The 18,922-nt window shown below is 47.9% G+C and overlaps 1 protein-coding gene across 1 annotated transcript; it reads left to right on the top strand.

The window, feature by feature from the left end:
- The first annotated feature begins 14,077 nt into the window (after window positions 1–14,077).
- Window positions 14,078–18,721, top strand: LOC455174 (DNA-directed RNA polymerase, mitochondrial-like). Its single transcript, XM_054671475.2, is given in 2 exon segments — window positions 14,078–17,856; window positions 17,858–18,721. Coding segments are annotated over 2 exon segments (3,366 nt in total). The 5' UTR covers window positions 14,078–15,183; the 3' UTR covers window positions 18,551–18,721.
- The last annotated feature ends 201 nt before the right edge of the window (window positions 18,722–18,922 follow it).

The raw sequence follows: 18,922 nt of genomic DNA, 5'->3' as shown, positions 1-18,922 counted from the left end.
TAGGTTAATAAACAATATTTGAAGGGATAGGATTGTCATAATAATTTGGAGAATTAATAACTATTTCCCAACAATGGCTTGGTACTTTGAATTTGAATAAGGATTAGAAAAAGATTTTATTGCTATAAGTGCAGCACCTTGTTAAATTGATTAATTAGATCTGTTCTGTTTACCTAAGAACATATTTTAGAGTAAAACTCAATTTAATAAATGAACAAACTTATTTAGGAGTAATTACTTTTCTAAGTTCTATGTTTTATAAGTCATAATTAGAATATGGATTACAAACTATTCTACATGGAACCTTCAGGGAGATTTGTCTTATCTTACAGTAATTATTGGTTTAAAGCTAACCATGTGTTGGCCAGGTGCAGTGGCTCATGCCTGTAATCCTAGCACTTTGAAAGGCCGAGGCGGGATCACCCCACTGCACCCCAGCCTGGGCAACAGAGTGAGACTTGTCTAAAAAACAAAACAAAACAACTAACCATGTGCTAATGTGGAATGCAAAGTTTATAACTGGAGTCATTTCATTTTGATAAAGCAAAGTTTTATTAAAAACAAATGTAGGCTGGTGTGGTGGCACACACCTGTAAAGTCAGCACTTTGGGAGGCCGAGGTGGGCAGATCACCTGAGGTCGGGAGTTTGAGACCAGCCTGGCCAAGGTGGAGAAACCGTATCTCTAAAAATACAAAAATTACCCGGGCATGGTGGCATGCACCTGTAATTCCAACTACTTGGGAGTCTGAGGCAGGAGAATCACTTGAACCTGGAGGCGGAGGTTGTAGAGAGCCGAGATTGCACCACAGGACTCCAACCTGGGCGACAGAGCGAGATTCCATCTAAAAACAACAACAAAAACAAAACAAATGTAGTATTATTGTTTAAGATGGGAAAATGGGGAAGAAAAGCATACCAAGTAAAAGGAATTTCTGATTAGGCTTTGTGTTTCCCCACACAAAAATAGCCGTATATGTTATTTCTGAATGTAAAGTATAGATGTAAGCATGGAGATTTAAAGTACAAATATAAGTAGGAATAGTACAAAAGCGGGTATGGAAGTGCTGCAAGTGAGCTTTAGGATAGTTATCTCTGGGGAGAAAGGTAAGGGAAGAGCAGAGGTTAGGGCTTTAGTTGTACCTGTAAGATTTCACTTTTTTTATTTTTGAAACAGCATCTCGCTCTCTCGCCCAGGCTGGAGTGCAGTGGTTCCATCTCGGCTCACTGCAACCTCCACCTCCTGGGTTCAAGCGATTCTCCTGCCTCAGCCTCTCCAGTAGCTGGGATTACAGGTGCATGCCGCCATGCCTGGCTAATTTTTGTATTTTAGTAGAGACAGGGTTTCACCCTGTTGGCCAGGATAGTCTCAATCTCCTGACCTTGTGATCCACCCACCTCAGCCTCCCAAAGTGTTGGGATTACAGGCATGAGCCACTACACCTGGCAAGATTTCACGTTTAAGAAGAGTGAGGCCAGGCACAGTGGCTTACGCCTGTAATCCCAGCACTTTGAGATGCCAAGGCAGGTGGATCACCTGAGGTCAGTAGTTGGAAAACAGCCTGGCCAACATGGTGAAACCCCATGTCTACTAAAAATACAAAAATTAGCCAGGCATGGTGGCATGCGCCTGTAATCCCAGCTACTGGAGAGAATGAGGCAGAATTGCTTGAACCTGGAAGGCAGAGGTTGCAGTGAGCCCAGATCACGCCACTGCACTCCAGCCTGGGCAACAAAGCAAGACTCCATCTCGGGAAGAAAAAAAAAAATTGAAAATTAAGAAGAGTGAGAAAGAGGGTGAGTTTCTCTTGTTATTTCCTGTATATTAGAAATATTTTATTAATTGAAAATTGGAAAACTAAAAATTAGCTTAATTCTCTGATGGCTTTTCTAAATGATCGAAGTATTTACCTCCTGTTGATTTGAGAATACGTAACGTTTAAAGGGTATCAAGGAAGTTTATTTTTAGATTCTTAGCATATATTAATAATAACAAAAGCTAAAGCTTAAGTTTATTAAGCACATAATACACACCATACTAGGTGCTTTAAATATACTCTGCTGCTTTGATGTTTTCTTCATTCCCATTTAACAGATGGCAAGGTGAGCTGTAATTTCGATCCATTACTGGTGATAAAATATGCTAAGTGAAAACTCCGATTCTCAAATGTCAAGTTTAATATCTCAAAGATCATTTCTTATGCAATAGATTTCTGTTTCCCAAGAGTTATCTCTACATTTTAATATGTTTATTTGAGAAAAATCAGAAAATATGGACAGGGAAAAGGAATATAAAATTGCCTATAATTTCACTATCACTGGGAGGTAATTACCACTAGCATTTTGATGAGTGTCCTTTCATATATTTTCCATGCATAAATTTATATGAACTTTCAAATGCTTTGAGAAGAAACTGTGTCAAGAATTTCTCTGTTAGTATTGCTTCTGACGTATAATATAGAATAAATCAAAAGCTTGGCTTTGGGCCGGGCATGGTGGCTCATGCCTGTAATCCCAGCACTTTGGGAAGCCGAGGCGGGCAGATCATCTGAGGTCAGGAGTTCAAGACCAGCCTGGCCTATGTGGTGAAACCTCGTCTCTACTAAAAATATAAAAAATTAGCTGGACATGGTGGTGGGTGCCTGTAATCCCAGTTCCTCTGGAGGCTGAGGCAGGAGAACCGCTTGAACTCAGGAGGCAGAGGTTGTAGTGAGCTGAGATCACGCCATTGCACTCCAGCCTGGGCAACAAGAACAAAATTCTGTCTTGAGAAAAAAGAAAAGCTTGGCTTTTATTCCATACTTGTCTGTATTTATTTTTTTAAAGCACAGTTTAATCTGGAAACAAAAAAGAAAAACCTCTTCACTTTAAAAAACCTATGTAACATATAGGGGAAAAAATAAGCTACATAGGTTTTTCTGATTCTGATATTTATTACAGTGATGTATCTAATACAAAGACCAACTGAGAAATTACTATATTATATTTACCAGTAAATGATAGAATCCATAATGAGCATATTACCTTTGTGGATGGTTTCTTTTCTTTTCTTTCTTTCTTTTTTTTTTTTGTGAGATGGAGACATGGAGTCTCCCTGTGTTGCCCAGGCTGGAGTGCAGTGGTGCAATCTTGGCTCACCGCAACCTTTGCCTCCTGGGTTCAAGCGATTCTCCTGCCTTAGCCTCCCTGAACAGCTGGGACTACAGGCATGTGCTACCATGCCCAGCTAATTTTTTTTTTTTTTTTGTATTTTTAGCAGAGGAAGGGTTTTACCATGTTGGCCAGGCTGGTCTCGAACACTTGACCTCAGGTGATCCGCCTACCTCAGCCTCCCAAAGTGCTGGGATTACAGGCATGAGCCACCTTGCCCGGCCTGTGGACCTGTGGATGGTTTCTTTAAAAGAACAAGTAGCCCTTCATTTTAAGAAAAAGGGAAAAAGGGGCAGGTGCAATGGCTCACGCCAGTAATCCCAGCACTTTAGGAGGCTGAGGCAGATGGATCACCTGAGCCAGGAGTTTGAGACCAGCCTGTACAACATAGGGAAACCCTGTCTCTATAAAAAATTTTTTTAAAAATTAGCCAGACATGGTGGCATGCGCCTGTGGTCCCAGCTACTCTGGAGGCTGAGAGGGGAGGATTGCTGTAGAGGCTGCAGTAAGCCATAATCACACCACTGCACTCCAGCCTGAGTGACAGAGCAAGATCCTGTCTCAAAAAAAAGAAAAGAAAAACAAAAAGAAAAAGAAAAAAGAAAGAAAAGAAAAGAGAGAAAAAGGAAAAAGGGAAAATGGTTATATTAAATATGAAAACCAATATTTCAAAACTTAAAATCCTGTCATGCAGTTGTTAGCCAGAATGCTCAAAAAGGAAACAAAAGTTAAACTGAGAAAAGGTACAACTTTCCGTATTGTTTTCAAAACATTATATAGATATTTCATATTTTCCCAAATATCTTTGCTCACTTCAGAAAATATGACATTTTTTTTCTGCCCTTGATTCCTGGCAAACGTCCCCATGAGAAACTAAATGTTCATTAACAAATATTTATTAAGTATCCTCATGTACAAGACATTAATCCTTCATCAATTACATAAGCCCAAAGTAACAGTGCAATTTTAGACTTCCTGATACTATTTATGCTTTGTGTCATGCACGGAAAACACTGATTTCTACTATTTTTTTAATCTGTTGAGTACTTACTATGTACCAGGTGCTAGTCTTTTATTTATTTATTTATTTATTTATTTAGAGACAGAGTCTTGCTCTGTCTCCCAGGCTGGAGTGCAGTGGCACGATCTCAGCTCACCACAACCTTTGCCTCCTGGATTCAAGTGATTCTCCTGCCTCAGCCTCCCAAGTAGCTGGGATTACAGGTGCCCGCCACCATGCCTGGCTAATTTTTTTGTATTTTTAGTAGAGACAGAGTTTCACCATGTTGGCCAGGCTGGTCTCAAACTCCTGACCTCAGGTGATCCACCTGCCTTGGCCTCGCAAAGTGCTGGGATTACAGGCGTGAGCCACTGCTCCTGGCCCACCAGGTGCTATTCTAAGTATCAAGGCTGCAGTGGTTTATTGGGCCTTCTTTTCTCATTTGAATAAACAAACATACATATTTATATCTAATTTTGTTCTTGCAATTTTGCCTTATTTTTCCCAAGGAAGGTCCCCAGTACCATATAGATTTCAAGCCATGCAAAGCTTGAATCTGCCCCTGCTATGGTATCAATAAGGTGACATGCTTCAATTCAAAACAATCCCTAAGGTGTCTAATATTCAATGAGGCTGCTGTCCGACTTTCATTTTTGCTTCTAAAACACATCATCATCCCAATCCTGCTCTCTGCCAGCAGGAACAAGTTATAACAAGATCTGGAAGGCAAGCTCATCAAAACACAAGTCACCTTTTCTCCATTGATGAGTGAATTTCTAGGGTTGCCAGATTTGGCGAATAAAAATACAGGATGCCCAGTTACATGTGAACTTCATATAAATATCACATGGGACATACTTATACTAAAACATCGTTTGTTGTTTGAAATTCAAATTTAAGTGGCAACCTATATTTTATCTGGCAACTCTATGAATTTCTCAAAAATGATTCCTCCTTCATTTTTCTCTCTGTAGAACTAGAACAGTTCTCAGATCGATCCTAGTGGTGTCAAGTACTAACATCAGTGGCTCTTCTTAACCTTTTCTGGGAAATAACAATGTAATGCAACTTATAGATCTTCTTCCCAGAAAAATGCACGAACACAAAACACTTTGCCTACAATTTCAGGGCCCTAAAGCTCAACTGTGTAAACCATCCCTTCCTACTGTTTCCCAACCTCAGACCTCTCTTGTAGATCTCCTTGTTTGTATAATGCTTTATGATTTACCAAGTGCTTTCACCTTCACAATAGCCTTATAAGAAAACTAGATTATAGATTAGTTTAGAAAGTAGGCTGGGCACGGTGGCTCATACCTGTAAATCCCAGCACTTTGGGAGGCCAAGGCGGGTGGATCACCTGAGGTCAGGAGTTTTGAGACCAGCCTGGCCAACATGGCAAAAACCCATCTCTACCAAAAAATACAAAAATCAGCCAGGCATGGTGGTGCATGCCTATAGTCCCAGTTACTTGGGAGGCTGAGGCAGGAGAATTGCTTGAACCGTGAGATTGCACCACCGCACTCCAGCCTGGCCGACAGAGTGAGACCCTGCCTAAAAAAAAAAAAAAAAAAAAAAAGATAGTAGATTAGAAACTATAGATTAATCTATAGATTAAGACACTGAGACTAGGGTTCAGTAACAATTACATACTCAGTAATTGTAATTATGATTAAGACTCAAATTCAATTCACTTGAACTGCTGGGCTCTTTTCATCATGCCAGCCTTCCTCATAAGTCCTCCTCCTTATAATATTCTCATTTCCACAAGCATATTTGGATGGAAGTCAGAATGAAAGAGTGAAAAGGGCATTCAGACGAGGAGTCCTGGGGAACTGGCCTTAGTTTCTTCACTAAGAGGCCAAGACACTTCACCTCTCTGGGCCTTAGCATCTATGCAGGGAGGGAGCTGGACAAGATCCTCTGAGAAGAACTAACATTCTACGATTCTAAAGCACCCCTTTCATTGTCCCTTTCCCCTAGTAGGCTGCAGTAACCCCTATTTTTGTGACTTCTAAAGTGCAGAGATGACAGGTGTTCCTGGAGGATTTTGAGGTTGAAAAGGCGTAGGACTCAGGGAGATAGAAATTGCTCTACTTGGGGGTTTCAAGACCTGTAACGGAAAAGAGTTCCATCTCCACCTAGCTAGGGTGTGATGGGGGTGAGGGTGTCTAATGACACAGAGCAATGGGATGAAACCTCCAGTGCAGACCCCGGGTTTGCAGGAGAGCACAGCATCGCAACAGTCAAATTCCAGGCTTTCTTTTTGCTACTGACCTTTGACTGAGCTTGGAAGAGACAGAGCCTGCAACTGGGGGGACCCCACTCAGACCATTAGTCCTGCTCACCTGTCCTTATCTACTTTCCATGGAGCAAAGGGCTTGGAGCCACTAATACCTGGAGGCTCTTTCCCCACTTCTGGATTTAAAGGGAAGCTTTTACTTGGAAGTTCAAGGGAAGAGGATCCTGGATTCCACTTCCTGGTGCCCAAAAGGGAGACAAACTGAATTCCTGTGCCAGTGGCTATATTCTCTTCTTCTCTTCCCTGGATGTGCTGGATTCAGATATTTCAAAGCCCCATGTGCCTGAGCCTAATAAACATCTGATACCTAACAGGAATCCTAACTAATAACCTGAAGTCAAAATAATGTGTCAAGAAATATCTTGGCAGTTACCTTGGTGGGTTTGCCAATTTGGGAAGATTTCTAAGAAATGCTAACAAACTTCCAGCCTGGGTGACAGAGTAGGGCTCCGTCTCAAAAAAAAAAAAAAAAAAAAAAAAAAAGAAATGCTAACAAACTAAATGATATGCTTCCCCAGCATGGTATGAAGAAGGGCCTGTGTAACTTCCAGGGAAACTCAGAGAGGGAATCTGCTCTCAGGAAGCCCAAGTCCACAACGGTAACTTGATTCATAGTTATCTGAACATGAAGCTTTTTGCATAATAAAAATCAACTTGTAAAATACAGACATGGGCTGGGCACAGTGGTTCACGCCTGTAATCCCAGCAATTTAGGAGACTGAGGTGGGTGGATCACCTGAGGTCAGGAGTTCGAGACCAGCCTGACCAAAATGGTGAAACTCCATCTCTACTAAAAATACAAAACTTAGCTGGGCATGGTGGTGTGTGCCTGTAATCCCAGATACTTGGGAGGCTGAGAGAGGAGAATCTCTTGAACCCGGGAGGCAGAGGTTGCAGTGAGCGGTGGTCATGCCATTGCACTCAGGCCTGGGCGACAGTGTCAAACTGTGTCTCAAATAAATAAATAAATACATGTGTGAACTATTCCCAAGACACAAGAAGCTAGCTCTGGTTCTGTCTGTGGACTTGGTGGTCTCCATCCTTGCCTTGCTACACACTTGCCCTGCTTCAAAAGTCCAATTGTTTTACTTCCTATTTTCAAAGCATGGAAATATATGAAAGTGTCTGTCACGTGCGTCTGTGTGAAGACACCACCAAACAGGCTTTGTGTGAGCAATAAAGCTTTTTAGTCACCAGGGTGCAGGGGGCTGTGTCCGAAAAGAGAGTCAGCAAAGGGTGGTGGGATTATCATTAGTTCTTATAGGTTTGGGATAAGCTGTGGAGTTAGGAGCAATTTTTTGCGGGCAGGGGGTGGATCTCACAAAGTACATTCTCAAGGGTGGGGAGAATATTACAAAGTATCTTCTTAAGGGGGGATGGGGCGGCTGGGGGGGTTGGGGGAAGAATATTACAAAGTACCTTCTTAAAGGCAGGGGAGGATATTACAAAGTACCTCCTCAAGGGTGGGGAGGGTGTATTGTACAAAGTACATTCGCGGGGGGCGGAGGGGGGTGCGGGGGGGGGAATGGGGGGGCAGAGAATATCACAAAGTACATTATGGCAAGGGGGGAAGGGTGTATTGTTACAAAGTCAATTGATCAGTTAGGGTGGGGCAGGAACAAATCACAATGGTGGAATGTCATCAGTTAAGGCAGGAACAGGCTATTTTCACTTCTTTTGTGGATCTTCAGTTGCTTCAGGCCATCTGGATGTATACATGCAGGTCACAGGGGATATGATGGCTTAGCTTGGGCTCAGGCCTGACAGTGTCTTTTTATAGACTGTCAGACTGTATTGCAATTTGTTCAGTATCTCACAAATAATTGACTACCAAGACACTTAGAAGTATCAGAGACTGGTTTGTTGCCCATTGTAAATTTGTAAATACAACAGTGAATATAACCTTGGGCGTAAATCTTAACCTGCAAGGAACTTAGAGTCTCCTGAAGGAAACAGGTAAATATGCAGTACAATCCATTTATTTTATTCATTTGTTAAATCACTCTAGGTTCCAGGTATACAACTGAACAAAACAAATGGAAATCCCAATTTTTTTTTTTTTTTTTTTTTTTGAGACAGCATCTCACTCTGTTGCCCAGGCTGGAGTGCAGTGGTGCAGTTTCAGCTCACTACAGCCTCAACCTCCTAGGTTCAAGAGATCTTCCCATGTCACCCTCCTGAACAGCTGGGACTACAGGCACGAGCCACCACACCCAGCTAATTTTTGTATTGTTTTGTAGAGACAGGGTTTCACAATGTTGCCTAGGCTGGTCTCAAACTCCTGGGCTCAAGTGATCCTCCCACCTTGGCCTCCCAAAGTGCTGGGATTACAGATGTGAGCCACCAGACCTGGCCAGAAATCTCTCTTTTTTTTTTTGAGACGGAGTTTCACTCTTGTTGCCTAGGGTGGAGTGCAATGACGCGATCTCAGCTCACTGCAACTTCCGCCTCCCAGGTTAAAGCAATTCTCCTGCCTCAGCCTCCCAAGTAGCTGGGATTACAGGCATGCACCACCATGCCCAGGTAATTTTTTGTATTTTTAGTAGAGACGGGGTTTCACCATGTTGGCCAGGCTAGTTTCAAACTCCTGACCTCAGGTGATCCACCGGCCTCAGCCTCCCAAAGTGTTGGGATTACAGGCGTGAGCCACCGCGCCCGGCCACTGAAATCTCTATTTTTTAATTTTTAAATCCCTATTTTCATTTTTAATGATATCCCTATTTTTTAAATCCCTATTTTTTTCTAGTTGGGCTGGAGGGGAATAGACTATAAATAAATAATAAATAAGTATAAAATATATAGTATGTTAGCAAAGGATAGGTTCTATGGGTGGAAAAAGGCTGGAAAGAAGGATACAGTGTAGGCATTTGGGTGGAATTAACTTTTAAATAGGATGATCAGAGAAGGCCTCTTTAAGAAGATATTTGACCAATGACTTAATAGGGGTAAGGGAAGGAGCCCTGGGGAGCTGGTGCCTGCCAGAGGGACTGCAAGGAGGCCCCTGAGGCTGTGAGCAGCTTGGGCACTGGGGAGAAAGTAGAAGGAGATAAAGTTAGAGAGAGGTGGGGGGAGAGCACAGGGCTTCATCCTTGCCTAAGGACTTTGGCTTTTACTTTGCTTGAGATAAGAAATGATCAGAGGCTCCTGAGTAGAGGAGCATCATGATCTGAATTAGATTTTTAACAAAAAAGGAATCAAAGACCTAAATGTAAGAGCTAAAACTATAAAACTCTTACCAGAACACATAGGAGGAAAGCTTCATGACATCGGATTTCATAATTTCTTAGATATGACACCGAAAGCACAAGCAAAAAAAGAAAATAGATAAATTGGACTTCATCAAAATTAAAAACTTTTGTGTATCAACGGACACTATCAACAAACTGAAAAGGCAGCCTTAGAGGAATGATTTGCAAATCATATATCTGATAAGAGATTGATGTTCAGAATTTATAAAGAACTCCTGGTCTGGTACTGTGGCTCACGCCTGTAATCCCAGCACTTTGGGAGGCCAAGGCAGGAGGATCATGAGGTCAGGAGTTCGTGACCAGCCTGGCCAAGATGGTGAAACCCCATCTCTACTAAAAATACAAAAATTAGCTGGGTGAGCTGGCGGAAGCCTGTAATCCCAGCTACTTGGGAGGCTGAGGTAGGAGAATCACTTGAACCTGGGAGGTGGAGGTTGCAGTGAGCCAAGATTGGGCCACTGCACTCTAGCCTGGGTGACAGAATAAGACTCTGTCTCAAAAAAAAACAAAAAACAAAAAACAAACAAAAAAAAAACTCCTACAACTTAAAAACAGCAAAACTAAACAACCTGATCCAAAAATGGGCAAAGGAAGTGAATAGACATTTCTCTAAAGATTTACAAAAGGCCAATAAGCACATGAAAAATGCTCAACACGACTAATAATTAGGGAAATACAAATCAAAAGCACAGTGCGATACTCCTTCACACACATTAGGATGACACTTACAAAAACAAGCAGGAGCCAGGTGCGGTGGCTCACGCCTATAATTCCAGCACTTTGGGAGGCTGAGGCAGGTGGATCACTTGAGGTCAGGAGTTCCAGACTAGTCTGGCCAAGAGACCAGCCTGACCAATATAGTGAAACCCTGTCTCTACTAAAAATACAAAAAAAAAAATTAGCCGGGCGTGGCAGTGGGCACCTGTAATCTCAGCTACTCAGAGCTGAGGCAGGAGAATCGCTTGAACCTGGAAGGTGGAGGTTGCAGTGAGCTATCACACCACTGCACTCCAGCCTGGGCCACAGAGCGAGGCTCCATCTCAAGCAAAACAAAACAACAAGCAGGGCTCAGTGGCTCACACCTGTAATCCCAGCACTATGGGAGGGTGAAGGGGGAGGATTCCTTGATCCCAGGAGTTGAAGATATATCTGGGCAACACAGCAAAACACTGTCTCTACAAAAAATAAAATAATTAGCCGGGCGTGGTGGTGTGTGCCTGTAGTCCCAGCTACTGGGAAGGCTGAGGTGGGAGGATCACTTGAGCATGGGAGGTTGAGGCTGCAGTGAGCCATGGTCATGCTGTTAGTGTCACCGATGTGCCACAATGTAGCAGTCTCTTGTAGTCCAAGGTATCACCCAAAGTTCTTTGTCTCACAACCAAGAAAGTTGAGTATGGACACGAAGGGTGAAGTTGGAGCAAAAGTTTAATAAGCAAAAGAAGAAAGCTCTCTGCTGCAAAGAGGGGACTTGGAAGAGGGTTGTCATTTTTACAGTTGAATTCAAAGGCTTTTATAAGAAACTGATGAGGGCTGGCTATTGCATTTGCATAAGGCATGAATTTGTGGTAGCTCCACGCTGTCCTCCTAGATAGCATGCGGGTCCTTAGCTTGAGTTACTCTATATTCCTTTGTTCCCTTTACTGCGCATGTGTCAGGGGATGGAATTTTCCATTGTGGGCATGTCTGGGCAAGTCACCTGTATAGCTTTTTTGTTTCTTTGTTTGAGACGGAATCTCGCTCTGTCGCCCAGGCTGGAGTGCAGTGGCACCGCCATCTTGGCTCACTACAACCTCCACCTCCCAGGTCCTGGTTCAAGCAATTCCCCTGCCTCAGCCTCCTGAGTAGCTGGGATTACAGGCACGTGCCACCATGACCAGCTAATGTTTGTATGTTTAGTAGAGATGGGGTTTCACTATGGTGGCCAGGCTAGTCTTGAACTCCTGACCTCGTGATCCGCCCGCCTCGGCCTCCCAAAGTGCTGGGATTACAGGCGTGAGCCACCGCACCCCGCCCTGCATAGCCTTTCTTATCTGTGCAGCTGTGGGCGTGTCTTAGGCAAGCCCCCCTGTGCAAGTTCCCTTATCTGTGCCTGCAAGCTGTTCTTTCGTTTGAAAGAATTCAACCAAGGACCCACCCTAACTGTGTGCCTGACCGGTTTCTTCCTTTCTCCTCTTTCAATGTCACTGCCCTCCAGCCTGGGTCACAGAGCAAGACTGTCTCAGAAAACAAACAAACAAAAACAAGCATTGGTGAGGATGTAGAGAAATTGGAAGCTTTGTGCATTGCTGGTAGGAATGTAAAATGGTGCAGCCATTATAGAAAATCATATGGGCCAGGCAAGGTGGCTCACACCTGTAATCCCAGCACTTTGGGAGGCCGAGGCAGGCAGATCACCTGAGGTCGGGAGCTCGAGACCAGCCTGACCAACATGGAGAAACCCCATCTCTACTAAAAATACAAAAATTAGCTAGGTGTGGTGGTGCATGCCTGTAATCTCAGCTACTCGGGAGGCTGAGGCAGGAACATCGCTTGAACCTGGGAGGGGGAGGGTGTAGTGAGCCAACATCATGCCATTGCACTCCAACCTGGGCGACAATAGCAAAACTCTGTCTCAAAAAAAAAAAAAAAAGAAAAGAAAATCATAAGGTGGCTCCTCAAAAAATAAAAAAATTTCCACATGATCCAATAATTTCACTCGTGGATATAGGGTATATACCCAAAAGAAGTGAAAACAAAGACTCAAACAGATGTTTGTACACTTGTGTTCACAGAAGCATTATTCACAATAGCCAAAAGGTGGAAGCAACCCAAGAGTCCATCAAGCGATGAATGAGTAAACAAGATACAGTTTATCCATACAATGTAGTACAATGTAGTACTATTCAGTCTTAAAAAAGGAAGAAAATTCTGACATGTGGTACAACATGGATGAACATTGAGGATATTATGCTAAGTGAAGGAAGCCAATCACAAAGACAACTGCTGTGTGATTTCATTTATATGCGGTACCAGATTCATAGAGACAGAAAGTAGAATGGTTGCTGCCAGGGTCTGGGTGAAGACTAGGGAGTGAAGATTTAATGTTTAATGGGTATAGAATTTCAATCAGAGAAGATGAAAAAGTTCTACACATGGATATTGGTGATGGTTGCACCATTCGGCAATGCAAATGTGCTTAATGCCACAGAATAGTACGGTTAAAAAATGGTTTAAATGGGGCCGGGCATGGTGGCTCATGCGTATAATCCTAGCACTTTGGGAGGCCAATGTGGCTGTATCACTTGAGCTCAGGAGTTTGAGACCAGCCTGGCCAACATGGTGACACCCCATCTCTACTAAAAATATAAAAATTATCCAGGCGTGGTGGCACATGCCTGTAATCCCAGCTGCTCGGGAGGCTGAGGCAGGAGAATCGCTTGAACCTGGGAGGCAGAGGTTGCACTGAGCCAAGATCGCACCATTGCACTCCAGCCTGGGCGACAGACAGAGTGAGACTCCGTCTCAAAAAACAAACAAACAAAAAGGTTAAAATGGTAAACTTGGGCCAGGCATGGTGGCTCACACCTGTAATCCCAACACTTTGGGAGGCTGAGGTGGGAGGATCGCTTGAGGTCAAGAGTTTAAGACAAGCGTGGGAAAGATGGTGATACCCCTCCTCCCTTCTCTAAAAAACATACAGAAATTAGCTGGGCATGGGGGCGGGCACCTGTAGTCCCAGCTACTCAGGAGGCTGAGGCGGGAGGATTGTTTGAGCTTGGGAGGTCAAGGCTGCAGTGAGCCATGATGGCACCACCGCACTCCAGCCTGAGTGACAGAGTAAGACCCTATCTTGAAAAAAAAAATTATGTTGTGTGTATTTTACCAAACTTTTTTAAAAGTTAAAAAAATATATATTTAGGGTTTCAAGGTGACAAAATTTCATATTTGATTATAATGGACAGGTTGGGGGTGGAGGAGAGAGAACAAACAATTTGAAGGAGACCTCCCAGGTTTCTGGTGTGGTCAACCAAGTTCATGGTAAAGTTATTTAATAAGCTACGTAACACTAGAGGAGAAACAGATGGTGAGGTGAAAGGGTGTGTTCCATTTTGGAGCTTGGGGTGCCTATAAGTCATCTAGGTGATATCTAGAAGGTAGATGAATGTCGCATTTGGGTCTCACCAAAGGAATCAGGGTAGAGATGATAGATTTTTTTTTTGAAACGGAGTCTCGGTCTTGTTGCCCAGGCTGGAGTGCAGTGGCACAATCTCAGCTCACTGCAACCTCCACCTCCCCGGTTCAAGCAACTCTCCTGCCTCAGCCTCCCAAGTAGCTGGGATTACAGGTGTGTGCCCACCACGCCCGGCTAGTTTTTTGTATTTTTTAATAGAGATGGGGTTTCACTGTGTTAACCAGGATGGTCTCGATCTCCTGACCTCGTGATCCACCCGCCTCAGCCTCCCAAAGTGCTGGGATTACAGGCGTGAGCCACCACGACTGGCCAGAGATGATAGATTTTTGAGTCATTTGTTTCTAAAGAGTAAAGAAAGCCATAAAATGAGATGTCTGCAAGGCTCTTGTATCGTTCGAACCGCGAGAGCAGAGCGCGCCAACAGACAACATGAGGCGGTGTGGAACAACACGCTGTCTCAATAAGCGCCTGGGTGCTGGTGGACTGAGGCCTAAAATGGCGTCAGCTCCAAGTGAGTCCGGGGCAGGGGTTTTATAGTCCTCTGTAAACAGGCAGTGTCCCAGTCTGACGTGTCTGCTATGTAGTACCCGTACGGCCTCCCTCTCAATCTTCCGGGGTATGTGTCCTCCAGCCAGCTGTCTTCCTGCTTCTGCTATCTTGCTGACGCACGCTGCTGGTACAAGTGGCCTTGAGCCTTGGCACTGGGCCTGAGTAAGGAGGAGTTATTCATTCCCTTAAGCTTTCAGGCCCCGGGGAGAATCTTTCAATGTCCATGGTTGAGGGTGAAGGTGAGAAGAGTAGAGACTTAGGACCATCTCTAAGAGCTCGAACATATAAGGGTCAGGCAAAGGAAAAAAAGCCCAAGAGGAAACTAAGAAGGAGCAAGCAGAAAGAGGAGACTATGGTTCCAAGCAGCCAAGAGAAGCAAGCATCTCAGAAAGAGGAAGCAATCAGAGAATAGAAAAATCAATTAAGATCTGAAGAAATGCCCCCTGTATTTACCAACAAGAAAGTTGTGGAGCGGGGGGGCTCAAAAGGGCCCTGCGGCCTTGCGGCCGCCCGGGACTCCCCGCCAAAGAAGGGACCGTCGGTGGCGTCTGCGGCCCCAGGAGGAGCTCATCCGCCAGCCCCCAGGAGCAAGACCAAGACCGCAGGAAGGACTGGGGCCACGTGGAGCTGCTGGAGGTGCTCCAGGCGCGGGTGCGGCAGCTGCAGGCTGAGAGCGTGTCGGAGGTGGTGGTGAACAGGGTGGATGCGGCGCGGCTCCCAGAATGTGGCAGTGGAGGTGGTAGCCTCCAGCCACCCAGGAAGGTCCAGATGGGGGCCAAGGATGCCACCCCGGTGCCCTGTGGCCGCTGGGCAAAGAGACTGGAGAAGGATAAGCGGACCCAGCAGATGCGTATGCAGCGGTTGAAGGCGAAGCTGCAGATGCCATTCCAGAGCGGGGAGTTCAAGGCGCTGACCAGGCGCCTGCAGGTGGAGCCCCGGCTCCTGAGCAAGCAGATGGCCGGGTGTCTGGAGCACTGCACGCGCCAGGCCCCCGAGAGCCCCTGGGAGGAGCAGCTGGCCCGGCTGCTGCAGGAGGCCCCTGGGAAGCTGAGCCTCGATGTGGAGCAGGCCCCGTCGGCGCAGCACTCGCAGGCCCAGCTCTCAGGTCAGCAGCAGAGGCTCCTGGCCTTCTTCAAGTGCTGCCTGCTCACTGACCAGCTGCCCCTCGCCCACCACCTGCTGGTCGTCCACCACGGCCAGCGGCAGAAGCGGAAGCTGCTCACGCTGGACATGTACAACGCCGTGATGCTTGGCTGGGCGCGGCAGGGTGCCTTCAAGGAGCTGGTGTATGTGTTATTCATGGTGAAGGATGCCGGCTTGACCCCGGACCTGCTGTCCTATGCGGCTGCCCTCCAGTGCTTGGGGAGGCAGGACCAGGACGCCGGGACCATCGAAAGGTGTCTGGAACAGATGAGCCAGGAGGGGCTGAAGCTGCAGGCACTCATCACCGCCGTGCCCCTGTCTGAGGAGGATCGGGCCACTGTTCTGAAGGCCGTGCACAAGGTGAAGCCCACCTTCAGCCTCCCGCCGCAGCTGCCGCCCCCGGTCAACACCTCCAAGCTGCTCAGGGACGTGTATGCCAAGGATGGGCGTGTGTCCTACCCGAAGCTGCACCTGCCCCTGAAGACCCTGCAGTGCCTCTTTGAGAAGCAGCTCCACATGGAGCTGGCCAGCAGGGTGTGCGTGGTGTCCGTGGAGAAGCCCACGTTGCCAAGCAAGGAGGTCACGCACGCGCGGAAGACCCTGAAGACCCTGCGGTACCAATGGGAGAAAGCACTGTGCCGGGCGCTACGGGAGACCAAGAACCGCCTAGAGCGCGAGGTGTACGAGGGCCGGTTCTCACTGTACCCCTTCCTGTGCCTGCTGGACGAGTGCGAGGTGGTGCGGATGCTCCTGCAGGTCCTGCAGGCGCTGCCCGCCCAAGGTGAGTCCTTCACCACCCTGGCCCGGGAGCTGAGTGCGCGCACTTTCAGCCGGCACGTGGTGCAGAGGCAGCGGGACAGTGGCCAGGTGCAGGCGCTGCAGAACCACTACAGGAAGTACCTATGCCTGCTGGCCCCCGACGCCGAGGTGCCGGAGCCTTGCATGCCGCGGCAGTACTGGGAGGCGCTGGGGGCGCCCGAGGCCCTGCGGGAGCAGCCCTGGCCCCTGCCAGTGCAGATGGAGCTGGGCAAGCTGCTGGCGGAGATGCTGGTGCAGGCTACGCAGATGCCATGCAGCCTGGACAAGCCGCATCGCTCCTCTCGGCTTGTCCCCGTGGTCTACCACGTGTATTCCTTTCGCAACGTCCAGCAGATCGGCATCCTGAAGCCGCACCCGGCCTACGTGCAGCTGCTGGAGAAGGCCACGGAGCCCACGCTGACCTTCGAGGCGGTGGATGTACCCATGCTTTGCCCCCCGCTGCCCTGGACATCGCCGCACTCTGGTGCCTTCCTGCTCAGCCCCAACAAGCTGATGCGCACGGTGGAAGGCGCCACGCAGCACCAGGAGCTGCTGGAAACCTGCCCGCCCACCGCGCTGCATGGCGCGCTGGACACCCTCACCCAACTGGGCAACTGCGCCTGGCGCGTCAACGGGCGCGTGCTGGACCTGGTGCCGCAGCTCTTCCAGGCCAAGGGCTGCCCCCAGCTAGGCGTGCCGGCCCCGCCCTCCGAGGCGCCCCAGCCGCCTGAAGCCCACCTGCCGCACAGCGCCGCGCCCGCCCGCAAGGCCGAGCTGCGCCGGGAGCTGGCGCACTGCCAGAAGGTGGCCCGGGAGATGCACAGCCTGCGGGCGGAAGCGCTGTACCGCCTCTCGCTGGCGCAGCACCTGCGGGACCGCGTCTTCTGGCTGCCGCACAACATGGACTTCCGCGGCCGCACCTACCCCTGCCCGCCGCACTTCAACCACCTGGGCAGCGACGTGGCGCGGGCCCTGCTGGAGTTCGCCCAGGGCCGCCCGCTCGGCCCGCGCGGCCTGGATTGGCTCAAGATCCACCTGGTCAACTTCACGGGGTTGAAGAAGCGGGAGCCTCTGCGGAAGCGCCTGGCCTTTGCGGAGGAGGTGATAGATGACATCCTGGACTCCGCGGACCAACCCTTGACGGGCCGAAAGTGGTGGATGGGCGCGGAGGAACCCTGGCAGACGCTGGCCTGCTGTATGGAGGTGGCGAACGCTGTGCGCGCCTCCGACCCTGCCGCCTATGTGTCCCACCTCCCCGTCCATCAGGACGGCTCTTGCAACGGCCTGCAGCATTATGCTGCTCTGGGCCGCGACAGCGTGGGCGCCGCCTCCGTCAACCTGGAGCCCTCGGATGTGCCGCAGGACGTGTACAGCGGCGTGGCTGCGCAGGTGGAGATGTTCCGTAGGCAAGACGCCCAGCGGGGCACGCGGGTGGCACAGGTGCTGGAAGGTTTCATCACCCGCAAAGTGGTGAAGCACACGGTGATGACCGTGGTGTACGGGGGTCACCCGCTATGGCGGGCGCCTGCAGATTGAGAAGCGCCTCCGGGAGCTGAATGACTTTCCCCAGGAATTCGTGTGGGAGGCCTCCCACTATCTCGTACGCCAGGTCTTCAAGAGTCTACAGGAGATGTTCTCGGGGACCCGGGCCATCCAGCACTGGCTGACCGAGAGCGCCCGCCTCATCTCCCACACGGGCTCCGTGGTGGAGTGGGTCACACCCCTGGGCGTCCCCGTCATCCAGCCGTATCGCCTGGACTCCAAGGTCAAGCAAATAGGAGGTGGAATTCAGAGCATCACCTACACCCACAACGGAGACAGCCGAAAGCCCAACACACGTAAGCAGAAGAACGGCTTCCCGCCCAACTTCATCCACTCGCTGGACTCCTCACACATGATGCTCACCGCCCTGCACTGCTACAGGAAGGGCCTGACCTTCGTCTCTGTGCACGACTGTTACTGGACCCACGCAGCTGATGTCTCTGTCATGAACCAGGTGTGCCGGGAGCAGTTTGTCCGCTTGCACAGCGAGCCCATCCTGCAGGACCTGTCCAGGTTCCTGGTCAAGCGGTTCTGCTCTGAGCCCCAGAAGATCTTTTAGGCCAGCCAGCTGAAGGAGACACTGCAGGCGGTGCCCAAGCCAGGGGCCTTCGACCTGGAGCAGGTGAAGCGTTCCACCTACTTCTTCAGCTGACACCCCACGAGCCTTGTGCCAGTGTGTAAATAAAGCTCTTTTGCCAAAAAAAAAAAAAAAAAAAAGAAAGAAAAAAGAAAAAGAAAGTTGTTGGTGAAGTGGAAGGAGCCTTTACCTGGTGTGGCGCAGGCAGCCGCCATGTTGTGGTGAATTGAGGAATGGGTAGAAAGTGAGACAGCAAGTGTAGACAGACCTTCAAAGAAGTTTGAGAAGACTAAGAAAAATAAATGCTCTCTATTCACCCAGATTCACTGTGCCAAGGGTCTTTTTTTTTTCTCTTTTTTCTTTTCCTTTTCTTTGTGTGTGTGTGTGTGTGTGTGTGTGTGTGTTTTTTTTTTTTTTTTTTTTTGAGACGACGTCTTGCTCTGTCAC

The sequence above is a fragment of the Pan troglodytes genome, chromosome 19, assembly GCF_028858775.2.
Source record: "Pan troglodytes isolate AG18354 chromosome 19, NHGRI_mPanTro3-v2.0_pri, whole genome shotgun sequence".
Taxonomy (NCBI): Eukaryota; Metazoa; Chordata; class Mammalia; order Primates; family Hominidae; genus Pan; species Pan troglodytes.
The sequence above is the reverse complement of the archived record's forward strand: the minus strand, read 5'-3'. Positions and strand labels throughout refer to the sequence as shown.